Here is a 14564-nt window from a genome sequence, read left to right on the forward strand (position 1 = left end):
ATAATTTCTGGTGAAGACCTTCGAGTAGATTATTTTCTAAAATCTACTCGAAGCTCGGGGGCTACACCCATTGGGTGCACCTCCGGTGCACCCAATGAAGTTCAGGGTCCTACAAAATGAAATGCCGACCTCTAAGGCACAAGCATGAAACAAAGCTTCAGTTTACGAGTGATCAAAGCAGGAGACAGTAAGAAATCGTTTTCTTCAAATTACCTGCAAGCTGGACCTGGGATCTTTGGGCTGATTACCTCAAAATCAACCCAAAGATCGGGGGCTTGTGGGGGACAGATATCCCCCGGGTCCACTGGAAGAGTAAAAGACCTCACGAAAGGCCCAAGAGCCCAATAAATCGTAAGGTCATTCTTTCGTGGGCCTGGGGAGGGACAATCAGCAAAACAGGTTGACATGAGGCCGGATTGGTGCAAGCCCGGACGACCCACAACGTCGAGCGAGCGACCACAACAGAGAACCGACTTTCCCGCGCTGGAGCCCCCATGCAACGGGGCCATGCGAGGATAGGTCGGCGGAACTATAGAGAGATAAAATCAAACAATTCACTATCTTTTAGTTACACATTGTTATCATATCCACGTGTATTGCCCCACGGTCGAGTATATAAGGCCTAGGGGGCACCCCTTCAGAACGATCGACCCTATTATTCAGCCACCCACCTCAACTCTTTGCATTCTCAATTCAGAGAGCTACCTTGTAACCTCATTCACCAAGCATACTCACCAGGACGTAGGGTGTTACGCATCTCTAAGCGGCCCGAACCTGTAAACATTGTCCACTGTCCCTCGTGCATCTGGCACGAACCATTTTGCTACAGTCGGCGACACCGTCCTACTCCTAAAAACACCTTGAGGGGCAACCCCGGGTGTGCGGTCGGACCCAAAACACCGACAAGAGCAAATGAGCATTTGTACTTTGCGGAATACGAGAGTAGTCAAAAGAAAAGTTCGAATTAACCGGTTTCCTTCTCTCGTAGTCGTTGTCGTCGTTGTCCTTTTGGGAAGAAGTGGACTCGTCGCTGTCGTCGTAGTAGACGATCTCCTTGATACGTCTTGTCTTCTTCTTCTTCCCATCCTTTCGTTTGTGGCCCGAGCCCGAGTCGGTAGGCTTGTCATCCTTCGGCTCGTTGACGAAGGACTCCTTCTCCTTATCATTGATCACGATTCCCTTCCCCTTAGGATCCATCTCTTTGGGCAGTTAGTCCCTTTCTTGAAGAGAACTGCTCTGATACCAATTGAAAGCACCTAGAGGGGGGGTGATTAGGTGATCCTGTAAAACTTGAACTTAATGCCACAAAAACTTGGTTAAGCGTTAGCACAGTATTGCCCAGTGGCTAGAGAAGAGTCTTAGCGAAACACAATAACCACAAGAGAATCAACACAGGTAGACACAGTGGTTTATCCCGTGGTTCGGCCAAGTACAACACTTGCCTACTTCCACGTTGTGGCGTCCCAACGGACGAGGGTTGCAATCAACCCCTCTCAAGCGGTCCAAAGACCCACTTGAATACCACGGTGTTTGCTTTTCTTTTCTATATCCCGTTCGCGAGGAATCTCCACAACTTGGAGTCTCTCGCCCTTACAAAGATATTCACAAAGAAGCACGGAGTAAGGGAGGGATTAGCAACTCACACAAGACACAAAGATCACAGCAAGTACGCACACACAAGACCTAGACTTAAGCTCAAGAGACTAGCACACTAGAACGGAGCTCAAATCACTAGAATGTCGAACAAGTGCGCAAGAATGGAGTGTGAGTGATCAAGAGTGCTCAAGGAATGCTTGGTGTCCTCCTCCATGCGCCTAGGGGTCCCTTTTATAGCCCCAAGGCAGCTAGGAGCCGTTGAGAGCAATCCGGGAAGGCAATTCTTGCCTTCTGTCGCCTGGCGCACCGGACACTGTCCGGTGCGGATTTCCTTCCTTATTTGGCGAAGCCGACCGTTGGCAGCCTTGGAGCCGTTGGCGCACCGGACAGTCCGGTGCCCCTCCCGACCGTTGGCTCGGCCACGTGTCTCGCGCGAATCGCGCAGCCGACCGTTGGTCCGGCCGACCGTTAGCTCACCGGACTGTCCGGTGCACACCGGACAGTCCGGTGAATTATAGCCGTACGCCGTTAATTTATTCCCGAGAGCGGCAAGTTCGCCTGAGCCAGCCTGGCACACCGGACACTGTCCGGTGCACCCAGACAGAGCTGGCTTTGGCTGAACAAGGCCATCTCTTCTCCAATTCGATTTCTCCTGTTTCCAGCACTTAGACACAATACATTAGTCACTAAAACAATGTACTAAGTCTGAGAAACATACCTTTATACTTGATTTGTACTTTGTCCACCATTTGACACTTAGGCACTCGTGTTGGACACTAAATCACCAAAACACTTAGAAATGGCCCAAGGGCACATTTCCCTTTGAGCCTCGTTCACGCTTTTACATTAGCTAGCAAGATTAGGGGAGGCTCCACGTTAGTGGAGAAAAAAAATTGCTGTAACCCGGCTACAAATCAGGATGTTTGCAGCCCCTCACAAAAAGGAGGATAGACCCCACCTACAGGTCCACCAGGTAACGTTTTAGTTGTGTTATTGACCTGCAGGTGGAGTCTATCCTCCTTTTTGTGAGGGGCTGCAAATATTCTGGTTTGCAGCTGGGCTGCAGCAAAAAAATTTTTAGCGTGTGCAAAAGACACACACGTGTCTTAAAAATATGTCGTTATGATTTATTAAATTTAACTATGTTTATAGAAAATATTAACAATGCTTCTATCTTTAAATAAGTCTATTATGAAAATAGATTCAATTATCTATCTGATAATACACTGACTATGTACTACAAATATTTGACTCCTTAGAAAACGAGGGTAATACTTATTTCAGGATTGAAGGAGTACTCTTCTACAATCTGGCTAAATTTTAAATGAACAAAAATAGGGAAGGCCTCAGTTCAAAAAAAAACTCTTTGTATACCAAAATAATTGTCGTTCTTAACCCAAAAATATACATACTCTTTGTATAATTAACATTATTAGATATATTGTCGTATATATGTTTATAATAAAAGTATTTTAAAAATATAATTGTTGTTAATTTTTTTTACAAATACAACTAAAACTAAAAACAATTTGACCGACACATGTATCGTAACGTCCATAGTTTTGGACTTTTGGTGATAGAGCGAGTACTCTTCTACCTACGTGCACGACCAGGCGCGTCGCTCGGTACTAGTCGTAGTCGTAGCTGCTGTGCTGCAGGCTGCAGCTAATCCCATCACATGATTTGACTTCTTCGATAGATCAGACAAGACAAAATGTACGTAAATAAAAAAAATCTGCAGTGCACACATATGGCGGCTATTCGGTAGGGCCGGTCCGGCTTATAAATACGTCAGTCACTCGGTTAACCATCCCAGCTGTCATGTGGTCTGTGGAGAAGTTGAGTTTTTTTGTTTGGACAACAGAGGAGCTGCTCAAGGTAGCCAAGTCAATGCTGCGGCAGACCCGACGTGTATCAGCATACTCCACCGCCTCCCACGGTCAGTCAGCCCCAACCGGTCGTGCTCGCTATGCCACACCGTATCCACGACGGCCGGCGCAGGGCACCGGCACACGGCGCGCCTCCACCTGGACCCGCCGCCGCCCGAAGGACACGACTTGTACATGCACTTGTGGCTTGGCTCGGCTGTTCAGTCCCTCTGATGTCTGAACTCCCCCGTGATTCTATTCACACAGACTGCTACAGAGAGCGCAACCATGCTGACTTGTCTGCGGCAAAACCAGTTCCGCTGACAACAACAGCAGGATCAGAGCACATAACTTGCTGACTAATTAACACAACTGAGCTGCTAGTTGAGTTCGACACCAGGTTAAATAACTGCTACTCATTCGCATCGACAACAACAACACACGAGAGGAATTGAAAAAAAACCAGGTCATTCCACGCTCGCGGCAGCTGACAGTGAGCTAGAGCGCACCGGTCATAGTCACAGTCACAGTCACAGCGCTTGGATCTCGCCGCCGTAGCCATACCGCTTCAGGAGTCGCTCGTCCTGCCGCCAGTTTTCCTTCACTTTGACCTCCACCTGTGCAATACAAGGAAGGAGTCGCGCGCGTCACTGTCAGACAGAAACTGCGTTGCGGCGGGAGATGGCAAGCAAGTCCACGGCAACCACATAAGTGAAGAAGGTGCAACCTCAAGGTAGACTTTCTTCTGTAGAAAGTCCTCGATGTCAAGCCTCGATGCGGTTGCCAGCATCTTTATGCTTTTGCCATCCTGCATCGGTCGGACATTTTGCTATTAGGCAACACAAACCGGAAATCAGTAGCCTAATTCCTTTTCTTTAGTAGATTCAATCTTAGATTGAAAAAAAAAGTTTAACTTCTATCAAATGTATTTCAAATATCCGAGGAAAACAGCCCGCATCATGTATAATAATCATGGTACTCTTAACCCCCTTTTTTTTTTACCTTCCCTAGTATAATGCCTCTTTGTGATTCTTTCTCCACAAGTATCTCAACTTGAATGAAGTCCTTGGCAGCAGGCCGACTTTTGTAACTGACAACATTAACCTGTCACCCCACCAAAAAAAAGAATCAAAATAAATAAAGGCTAGCAAAATGGAGAGCATGCTGCATTAAACGGATGAGGAAAACACAAAAGGATATACCTGGCATGAATAAGGAATTTCCTGCCTGTACTGAACAAAAATCTTTTCCCTCACTATTTCACCAACAAAAAATCTCTCAGGGTGTTCGCTAGCTATATCCTGAAACATGGTGAACCACATGGCTAGATACATGAAAACAAAAATATGCCTATTAATCTCAAATAATCCCACGTAGTACAACATCTAACAAGAAATAGACGGGTCCGTTCAACTGAGGAATCATATTACAGAGCATACGCTCAACCACAGAGCAACAAAGAGGGTGATAACACTGTACTAAAAATCTCTCAGGGTGTTCGCTAGCTATATCCTGAAACATGGTGAACCACATGGATAAGTACATGAACAAAATATGCCTATTAATCTCAAATAATCCCACGTAGTACAGCATCTAACAAGAAATAGATGGGTTCAACTGAGGAAACATATTACAGAGCATATGCTCCTCAACTACAGAGCGACAAAGAGGGTGATAACACTGTAGTAAAAGGGTGTAAACCTACTGCTTAGCATCAGCTAGACGAAATAAAAATATGTCGGGGAAGTTCCTATTCTCTGGCTTTTGAGAAAATATTTCTCCACAACCCAGTTGTACCAGCCTGGCAAGAACATAGTAACCATTGCATGCTAATTCTTACATTAGCGGTTTCAAGTTCATATTGTTATAAGTTCACTAATACTAGAAAAAGAAAACCACTATGCCATCTGCAAAAGGATGATTTGCCAATGCATCCATCCATCAAATTAAGATTAACACAAGATTTGTCGGATTCAGCACTAGAATAGGCATATCAAGTTCAACTATAATGATATTCAGGAGCGCACTCTTTACCACACAGACAAAAATATTTACTAAAATGTTCTGAGCATCTGAACTACTCTCTCTAAGGACAGATAATGACATTTAAAGGTAAGCAAAGCACAGAGGAAATGCCATTATATAAAAATATATGAATGATTTGCTAATACCTTGGGGTAGTAAGCAGGACCCAGAGGGAGCTTTGACAATATCCACTCCTTGATATCATCCACTCCATGACCAAATTTAGCACTTATTGGTATAACATCATCAACATTAGTAAATTTTTGGTACCACTGTTAAAAGAGTCGTCTAGAAATCAATACCGTCTTTATGCAGAGGAAAGCACAAAAGAAACAGGGAACCACCTTTCGACAATTTTATAAGGTTCGCACCTCAAGTTTCTTTGCGATTTCTCCGGGTTTTATGAGATCTTTCTTGTTCAATACCAGCAGTACAGGAAGTCCAATATCTTTGTTTCCAACACCTTCTTCAAGCATTTCATCAATCTAAAAGCTCAAAGCTTACAAGATGTAAGGTAAAATGGTTGAATGTTAGGATGGATTATTCTTTCTTACTGCTCGCAATACCTTTTCAGGAGTTTTGCAAGCATCAGCAACAACAAGCACACAGTCCGCACTGCCGATAGCGCTCCTAACATTCTTCATCATCATACTGTCCAGCTTATGCATCTCCTTTTTAATAACACCAGGAGTGTCATAAAGTATAATCTGCAAACTAAACGATAACTCAGATTAGCAGCGAAAAGCAACATGATCCACTTGATGCTAATGGGGTTATGGGACCGAAAACTTCCGAGGATCTTAATTTGTATTGAACTGAATTAAATTCTGATACCTGGTACTCTGGTTCAGAACATATACCAAGAATGCGATGTCTTGTCGTTTGCGGTTTATCTGTTACAATTGAAAGTTTCTGACCAACCATTTGGTTAATAAGTGTGCTCTTGCCAACATTTGGCTTCCCCAATACAGCAACATAACCTGAGGAGACACCGTATCAGTACGCTAATCATCCAATGTGGATCAATTTCCTTTCTGCCCCGTTTGGATCATTAGAATTGAATTCCATTCTAATAATAGTAATTTAGCCATATATCAATTAAGCTAATTCAGTTTTATACAAAATATATTTGTATACTGTTATTAGCAAGATGTCGGAGATATTTATGCACTATATTTTTACTATAGAGGAGTGAGACGAAAAGTGTCACGTAAGTTACAGAGTAGAAACAAATTCTACTACTGTATAAAACCATTTCCCATCCCTCACCCCATGAATTTGAGATAGACTAATATCTGAACTTTGGAAAGTGGTGGAATGTCAAATTCCAAACTAAATAAGTTACTTTATTGAGTGAATTCCAATTCCTCGAAAATGAAGGGATCCAAACGCCCCGTTCTGGAATTTTGACGAAAATGCTCCTGCGCATCGCAATGCAACTTTGCAAGCACCATAATTTTACTTTACGAACTAGGACGAAATTTGGCTAATAAAATTTATAACTAATTGCATGGCGTCAATTCCTAAGCTTAAAAAATACTAAACCCGAGTAATTTCAAACGCACAGAAGTGAGGAGCCTAACCGCTACGATGATTGGCGCAAAGAGAGGTGCCCAGTTCCTCCGACTCGTACTCATCCAGCAGCGCCAGGCTCCGGTCCGGCTTCTCGATGAGCTCCAGGCGCGGCCTTGTGCTCACCGCCGGTTCAGCCTCCTCTTCCATTTCTTCTTCCACCATCTCCTCCTCTTCCACTCCTGAATAGGTCATAATCGCATTGCACACAACCCCAGCTCCATGCTTCAGTCTCGAGGCATGGATGCGTCTTCCTCGAAGCACACGCGAGGAAACAAAATCCGGTGGTAGGGAAAGAGCTCTACGGGAGAGACACGGCAGCAGCGGTGGCGGCGCGACGAGCCGGAGCGCTAGGCCAAGCTCCATCCCGCGAGAGTGCAGAGTGAGCAGTGATGTGTCGACGTGCGTCCGCCATTGGGGATAAGAAGGGAGGCGACGAGACGTTTTCAGCCCATTTGTAAAGGCCCATAAAAGGAAAAGGCCTAGCCCATGAGCCGCTCAACGGCCTAACCGCCACGGAGCCCTCCGACAAGGCAAGCACCCAACCGCCGCCGGAGCCCGGAGCAAAACCATCTCCAAAACCCTAGCCCCCATCCCCTCGCTGGAAAGTCTCGTCGGCGGCCGCGGAGATGGGCAAGGCGAAGGGGAAGCAGCGTCAGGACAAGTTCTACCACCTAGCCAAGGAGCAAGGGTATCGGAGTCGCGCGGCGTTCAAGCTGCTCCAGCTCGACGCGCGGTTCCGCTTCCTCCTGACGGCGCACTCGGTGCTCGACCTCTGCGCCGCGCCGGGAGGGTGGGTTCAGGTGGCCGTCAACCATGCCCCAGTCGGAGCCTTCGTCGTCGGCGTCGACCTCGTTCCCATCCGCCCCATTCGCGGGGCCCACTCGCTCACCGAGGACATCACCACCACCAAGTGCCGCGCCGCGGTGCGGAGGCTCATGGACTCCAATGGCGTCTCCGCCTTCGACGTCGTGCTCCACGATGGGTCGCCCAACGTCGGTGGTGCCTGGGCGCAGGAGGCCACATCGCAGTCGGCGCTAGTTATTGACGCACTGCGCCTCGCTACCATGTTCCTCGCCCCCAAGGGCGCCTTCATCACGAAGGTAAAAGATTCCACAGAAGAAGAATGCTCAATGTTGCAGTTGGCACTCTCACTGGCTTCAATTTGTAATTCAGCGTGATGCTTATTTTTCTTCAAGTATGTGAATGCAGAGTATCTTCTTTGAAAGTACACAATAAACACGCCCTAAATTATGAGTGGCAGCAAGCTATCTTGACATTTTCATCTCTAGGCAGATGTGTTCGTGTGTGTGCATGCCTTATTAGATAGTGCACCTAGGGTTCATAGTGGTTTTGTATTGCACGGACAATGAAGCAGTATTGAATTATCCATTCTTCTGACATATTGAGTGGTTTTGACAGTTTATACCTTCTTACAGAGTTGTCATGTGTTTTATTGACTCATCTCCTTCAGCTGTTGAATCAGCTTTCCTTCAGTTGTGAATTACCTTTTGTTGTTCTCATTGTCTCACATTTCAATACATGTTTAATCAACTATTCTTTTCTTCAACAGGTTTTTAGGTCTCAAGATTACAACGCTATTATGTACTGTCTTAAACAGGTGTGTGCATTCATTAAATGTTTTGTAACACTTTTTATAATTTTTTTGTATTTGGTTAATTGAAACATCAAATATCATCTTGTCTTGCAGTTGTTTGAGAAGGTTGAGGCAACTAAACCTACGGCAAGTCGGTCTACATCTGCTGAAATTTATATCATCTGTCTGAAATATAAGGCTCCCGCAAAGATTCAACCAGAACTTCTTGATATAAAGCACTTGTTCAGTGTGGTTCCAGAACAGACCAAAGTATGTTGAGCCACCTGTCATCTGTCTAGTTTCTTTTCTTTTTTCTGCTAGCATACCTTGATTTTGGAAATGTTTGTACTCTGCAGTCTAGGGATGTTATGGATGGTAGGAAAAAGAGACACCGTGATGGGTACGCTCCCTTGTCACACCATTGCTGGAGTTTGCCTGCTTGTTTTCCTTTTCCCCTTCTGAAAGTATGCATCTTTTTTATATACTTGTTAGCATGATTAGCAGTGTTCACATCATAGTGGAGTATAATGTTGTACCTATATCTGTTCTCACATTACATATTCAGCTCTTACGTTCATTATAAGTTTATAACACTAACAGTCTGTTTTCCAATACCCTTATACTGCTCACATTTAAATAGGTGCATTGCTCTTGGCACTGTGAAAGTTTACCAGTTACTCTGGTATTTCGTTTAAGCAGTTGAGATGTTTGTTCTCACCAATTCAGCATTTTTCAAAGTCACATAATCAATTAGGCATTTCTAGTTTGAGCCAGAAAACTTTGTGTTTTTCTGTCCTTAGGGTAAGCAATGAACAAGAATTAACAGTTTGTAGAATTTGTTCAACAAAAAACCAGTACACCACACTCTGGTTCATGTATGGTGCATTGCCAGTAGTGTTTATGTTCATAAGAGTGGGTGGGTGTTCATGTTGGCTCACTGCAGAACTTTTCCCGTTTTTATTTTCATTAGAGTGGCCACATGTTTATGTTGGCTCACCAAGCCTATCACAGCCTTTTTACTTACCCATTCTTGGAGCTGGTTTCATTAAAAAGGCATATGCTGTTCTTTCTATGTTGAAAACTTTGGTGGAATATACCTGTAGAAGTTGTAGCTTTAAGTTTTTGTTATACAAAACCATCTTTGATGAACAATATGGCACAATAGATTGTTATACACTGATATCCATAACATGTATGTAGGTATGAAGAAGGGAATACGACATTACGGAAAGTTGGTTTGGCATCTGATTTTATATGGTCTGATGCCCAGGCGCCACTGGAGTTTTTGGGCTCTTACAATGCAATTTCATTTGATAATCCAGAATCCCTGCCCATAAAGAATCATGAGCTTACAACAGATGATGTAAGTAACTGATGCCTTTGCTAAGCATACTGCAGAGCTTATCTTTCCTTCTATTCTAGTATAGGTACTTATGGCTGATTATTTGGTTTCTGCCAGATAAAAAATTTCTGTGAGGACTTACTTCTGTTGGATAAAAATAGTTTCAAGCATATCTTGAAGTGAGTACCTTATCTACCATTCTATTTTACAGTGCTCTAAAAAACGTGATTAATCGTACGTATCGTACGTTTAGACGGGTTTAAACGCTAAACAGTGGCCTAGCGTCTCGTTTAGGGGGTAGGTGTCGGCGTGTCGCTAGGTGGGCGAGCGAGTGTGCGCTCACAAGCGGGGGAGCTGGGAAAAAACAGCAGGCTGGCGCAGGAAAACTCAAAGGAGAATGAGCACAGTGCAAGGACAGCAGATAAAGATCTGCCAGCAGGGATTACCAGTTGGAATCAGCATTCTTCACATCGCCATTCACATTACTCCTTTTTGCAGTGCCACCTGCCAACACATGCATAGCCTCCTCCGCAGCCCTCCTCAGCCACCACATGTGTGACCTGATCGCCATGGTGCCACCCATGCACAGAGCAAGTATGGACGAGATTAGGAATGAGAAAGAGAAGTAGTGGTGGCTGCCCAGAGAAACAAGCCAGCGGCGACTGGTCCCACTCGAAGTTTTGGGAATGAGGTAACAGATAGTTCATAAGGGCTGGATGGGCCAGTAATTGCAGCCCATGTCATGCAGATCATGAGGGGAGAGATCAGACATACCTTTTATTGTATGATAATGGACTGAGAATGACGTGGGAACCGACATAATTTTCTTTTATTGTTACTTTGCTGATGTATAATGTGTAACATTTAAACATGATTAATCTACATTTAAGCATTCTGGGCGCTAGACGCTAGCTTAATGCCTGCCTAGTGCCTAGCATTTTTTTGGAACCTTGCTATTTTACCATATGGTTTATTTCTGTTCATTTAAATAGTTATGATAACCCAAAAAAGTCTATAAGCAGAGGTGTGCAGAGGGTATAAATCTTATGTATCTATTGCATGACCATGTTAGATGGCGTATTCGCTTACGAAAAGCACTGTCAGTGTCTTCACAAGTCACCCTAAAGGCCAATGATGCTGTGGAGAACACAAAGGTCATGGATGATGATGTACTTCTACAGGAAATGGAAGAATTGACCAGTGTTATTGATAGAAAGAAAAAAAGAGAGAAAAAGCGTTTGTCAAAGCGTCGAGCAAAGGTGTTACGAAATACTTATACACTTCTTGCAATATGATGTATATTTGAGATTTTTGCTGACATATGGTCTCTTTATTCCAGGATAAAGCACGCAAGGCCACAGGAATGCAGATTGATGCTACAGGAGATGATTATGGTGATCCTGACTTGTTTTCTATTAGTGTAATCAAGGTATCATGCTTGTTTCTGTGGTCATGTTATGTGGTGTATTTACTTAGTGGCATTACCTCTCAGAATTTGTACTTACAGTTCACTAGGAAAAAATTATTTTACATGATATTGACCCCCCCCCCACCCCCCCAAAAATGGTACACTTAAAAGAAGTAAACAGAAGTAGTCATTTTTGTCTCTTGAGTCTCCTCTCTGTTCTGCATGCAATAATCCCTAAATGTAACAGCTTCATTTTTGCTAAAATACATCAACAAATTTGGTTCACTCTATTTGGATTTCTGTAAAGTAACCTTCTAATGGGATGCATATGTTCTATCTTTACCTGTGGTTTGTTATTGTAAAAGCATCTAAAAGAGATTGCTTGTTCATGATCATCTGATTTTTAGTTTTCATATTCGTTTTCCTTTTTTAGGGTGGAAAAGAACTTGAAGCTGTTGAATCAGCAGAGGTTGATGTGCAAAATGAAATTGGAGACAGTGAGAATGAGGATACTCAAGCTCGTGAACACTCTGATGAGGAAATGGATTCTGATGAGGAACAGCAGAGGTAATTTTTTTGAACATCCACACCATTGGAATACAGAATTGAGTAAGCAAAGATTCTTATATTTCGGAAAAAGAAAATTGTAATGTCAAAAGTTTGTGAGTAATCATTTTTCACAACAGGTATGATGCCCAGCTTGAGGAGATGCTTGATGAAGCTTATGAGCGCTTTGTAACTAGAAAGGGTGGTGAAATTAAACAAGAACGCAAGCGTGCGAAACGAATCAATCCTGACGCTGATGCAGACTTGTTAGAGGTAATAAAGCAGCCAAGGGACATGAATTGTACAATGCTGTGCAATTCTTTTTTTCTATGTTACAGTTTACAATAATATAGGGTGTGAACTTTTAAGATCTCAATTTCTTTTGTCTAGGTTACAGTAATAGAAGTTGTTTTAAGGTGATGTTGATGTTCTTATTATCTTTTAATCTTTTTCTAGGGAGGTGAAGATGATGGTGTTGCTGAAATGGATCAAGATTTTGATGAAGACCAAGATCTTGATGAACATCAAGATCAGGAGACCAATCCCCTTCTGTTAGCTCTAGATGAACAGAGGCCAACTAAAGAGCAGATTGTAAAGCAATGGTATAGTCAGGACGTGTTCACAGAAGCAGCAACTGGCATTACTGAGCAGAGTGACACTGAAGATGAAAGGGAGAGTTTGCAAAGGAATATGAAGAAGATGGTTACTGGCAAAACGGAAAAAGTGGCTAAAGCACAGCGTTTGCAACGAGATGATATTGAGATTGTACCAGCAGAACCTGTCCGAGATGAAGAGGATACGTCTTCATCTTCTGGTGAATCAGATGTTTCGGAGGATGAACTCGATGATTACAGAAAGGCTGAAGTACTAGCCTATGCTAAGAAGATGCTGAGGAAGAAACAGAGAGAGCAGATACTTGATGATGCTTACAACAAGTACATGTTTGATGATGAAGGGTTACCCAACTGGTTTGTTGAGGATGAAAAAAGGCATAGGCAGCCCATGAAGCCTGTTACACGTGAGGAAGTAGCTGCAATGAGGGCTCAGTTTAAGGAGATCGATGCCCGCCCATCCAAGAAGGTTGCAGAGGCCAAGGCCCGGAAGAAGCGTGTTGCCATGAAGAAACTGGACAAGGCTCGCCAAAAGGCAGATGCTATAGCTGACCAGAATGACATAAACGAGCTATCGAAGAGGAAGATGATTGACCGGATTTACAGGAAGGCGATGCCAACGAAGCCTCAGAAGGAGTATGTCGTTGCAAAGAAGGGGGTTCAGTTGAGGACTGGCAAAGGGAAGGTGTTGGTGGATCCACGTATGAAGAAGGACAAGCGGGCCAGCGGAACTTGTAAGAAAGGGAAGAAGGGCGGCAAAGGCGGCAAGGGGAAGGGTGGTCAGAAAGGCATGAGAGGGAAAACTGGGAAGAAGGCCGGGAAAGCCCCGAGTTAAGGAAGATGAGGAGCTAAGCACGGCTGGGATGCTGGATGCCTTCCTCCCAGCTAATTTTTTGTCTCGTCCTACTACAGCTACTCTCAGTAGGCAGATGCTTTGAAGTCGTGTGATGATAAAATTTATGTGTTAAGTTTTGTAGCGTGAGTTATCATGGCTACAATTTGTTCTGAAACTAGTGGTCACTAATCTTAATTTACACAGTTCAGTCAATTATCAAAACTTTTTAACCCCTTTGGCGACACCAGAGTATAAGAAATACAGATGCCTGCATTTCTACTAATATTTGTGTGGCGCACCCTTGTGGAGACTTCTTTTTTACAGGTGAGGAATCCGCTTGCATTTCCTTATCAGATGAAATGAAGGCAGCACTTTGAGGGCGTGTTCGGCTGGCTACAAGCCGACACTGTTGCAGCTGTTTGGACTGCTGCAGCTGCAATCCATAGAGAGAAAAATACTGTAGAAGCCGCAGCCGCAGCCGGATTGCAGCCGCAGCAAGCCGCAGCGAACAAGCTGGAATCCGAAACATTGAGATGCAGAGACCGTCATGGATTCGCATTTCCCCAACTTGTCGATCAGAGCAGAATCTGATCCAAGCTTTTGTGCGTTCAAGATTTGGAATCAGGGTGGTGCAGAGCAGAGGCGGCCACTGAATCCGAGCTACTTGGCGGTAGCATAAAGCAGCTAGCCAGATACTAACTAATGATGGCTCAGCTCTAAGAGAATATATGCAGTGAGCGATGGCTCACAGTCACTGCAAAAGCCATTACTGTTGTAGATTGTACTAGTGCTTAAACAATTGTTTTAAGCAGGAGACAAGTTGACTGTATAGCTCACTGGTGGTGCGTGCGCTGAAACCAGAACCAAGCAAGACATCTCTGTACACAAAAAGCTACAGAATAATATATTCTTCTTTTTAAAACCTAACAGTGAAATATAATCTACTAAAATTTCAACACAATATTCTCCCTTTCCAGTTGAAAACAACGCAGAATACTCAATCCAGAATCTCCAATTCCACAGGGCAAGGCCCAAACACAAATAAAAGATTCAAGATTCGGAAGTATCTCTAGTCACAATCTGTCTTTTGGTAACAGCCCAGACAAAGCTGCAGGCTCGAACACCACCCTGAAAATATTCAGAAACGCTGGCAAAGCAGCTTGA

The 14564-nt window shown here is 43.9% G+C and overlaps 2 protein-coding genes across 3 annotated transcripts; one reads left to right on the forward strand and one right to left on the reverse strand.

The window, feature by feature from the left end:
- Positions 1–3303: 3303 nt before the first annotated feature.
- Positions 3304–7489, reverse strand: ERA1 (GTPase ERA1, chloroplastic). Of its 2 annotated transcripts, NM_001363285.1 has the most exons (9): positions 7073–7489; positions 6324–6469; positions 6056–6196; positions 5861–5974; positions 5636–5761; positions 4667–4765; positions 4467–4568; positions 4192–4272; positions 3304–4081 (listed from the first exon to the last, which is right to left on the reverse strand). In NM_001363285.1, exons 1-9 carry the CDS (start codon positions 7425–7427, stop codon positions 3995–3997), a joined length of 1251 nt encoding a protein of 416 aa, NP_001350214.1. In that variant the 5' UTR covers positions 7428–7489; the 3' UTR covers positions 3304–3994. The 2 variants fall into 2 exon arrangements, with proteins under 2 accessions (NP_001350214.1, XP_035817205.1); XM_035961312.1 differs by lacking the exons at positions 3304–4081; positions 4192–4272; positions 4467–4568; positions 4667–4765 and adding an exon at positions 4775–4976 and having other exon boundaries at positions 7073–7485.
- Positions 7490–7626: 137 nt separating this feature from the next.
- LOC103635342 (putative rRNA methyltransferase) lies at positions 7627–13597 on the forward strand. The gene is made up of 11 exons (NM_001363596.1): positions 7627–8164; positions 8635–8682; positions 8773–8928; positions 9015–9058; positions 9859–10021; positions 10118–10179; positions 11073–11259; positions 11340–11429; positions 11842–11975; positions 12095–12227; positions 12411–13597. Exons 1-11 carry the CDS (start codon positions 7691–7693, stop codon positions 13398–13400), a joined length of 2481 nt encoding a protein of 826 aa, NP_001350525.1. The 5' UTR covers positions 7627–7690; the 3' UTR covers positions 13401–13597.
- The last annotated feature ends 967 nt before the right edge of the window (positions 13598–14564 follow it).

Source organism: Zea mays, chromosome 8, assembly GCF_902167145.1.
Source record: "Zea mays cultivar B73 chromosome 8, Zm-B73-REFERENCE-NAM-5.0, whole genome shotgun sequence".
NCBI lineage: Eukaryota > Viridiplantae > Streptophyta > Magnoliopsida > Poales > Poaceae > Zea > Zea mays.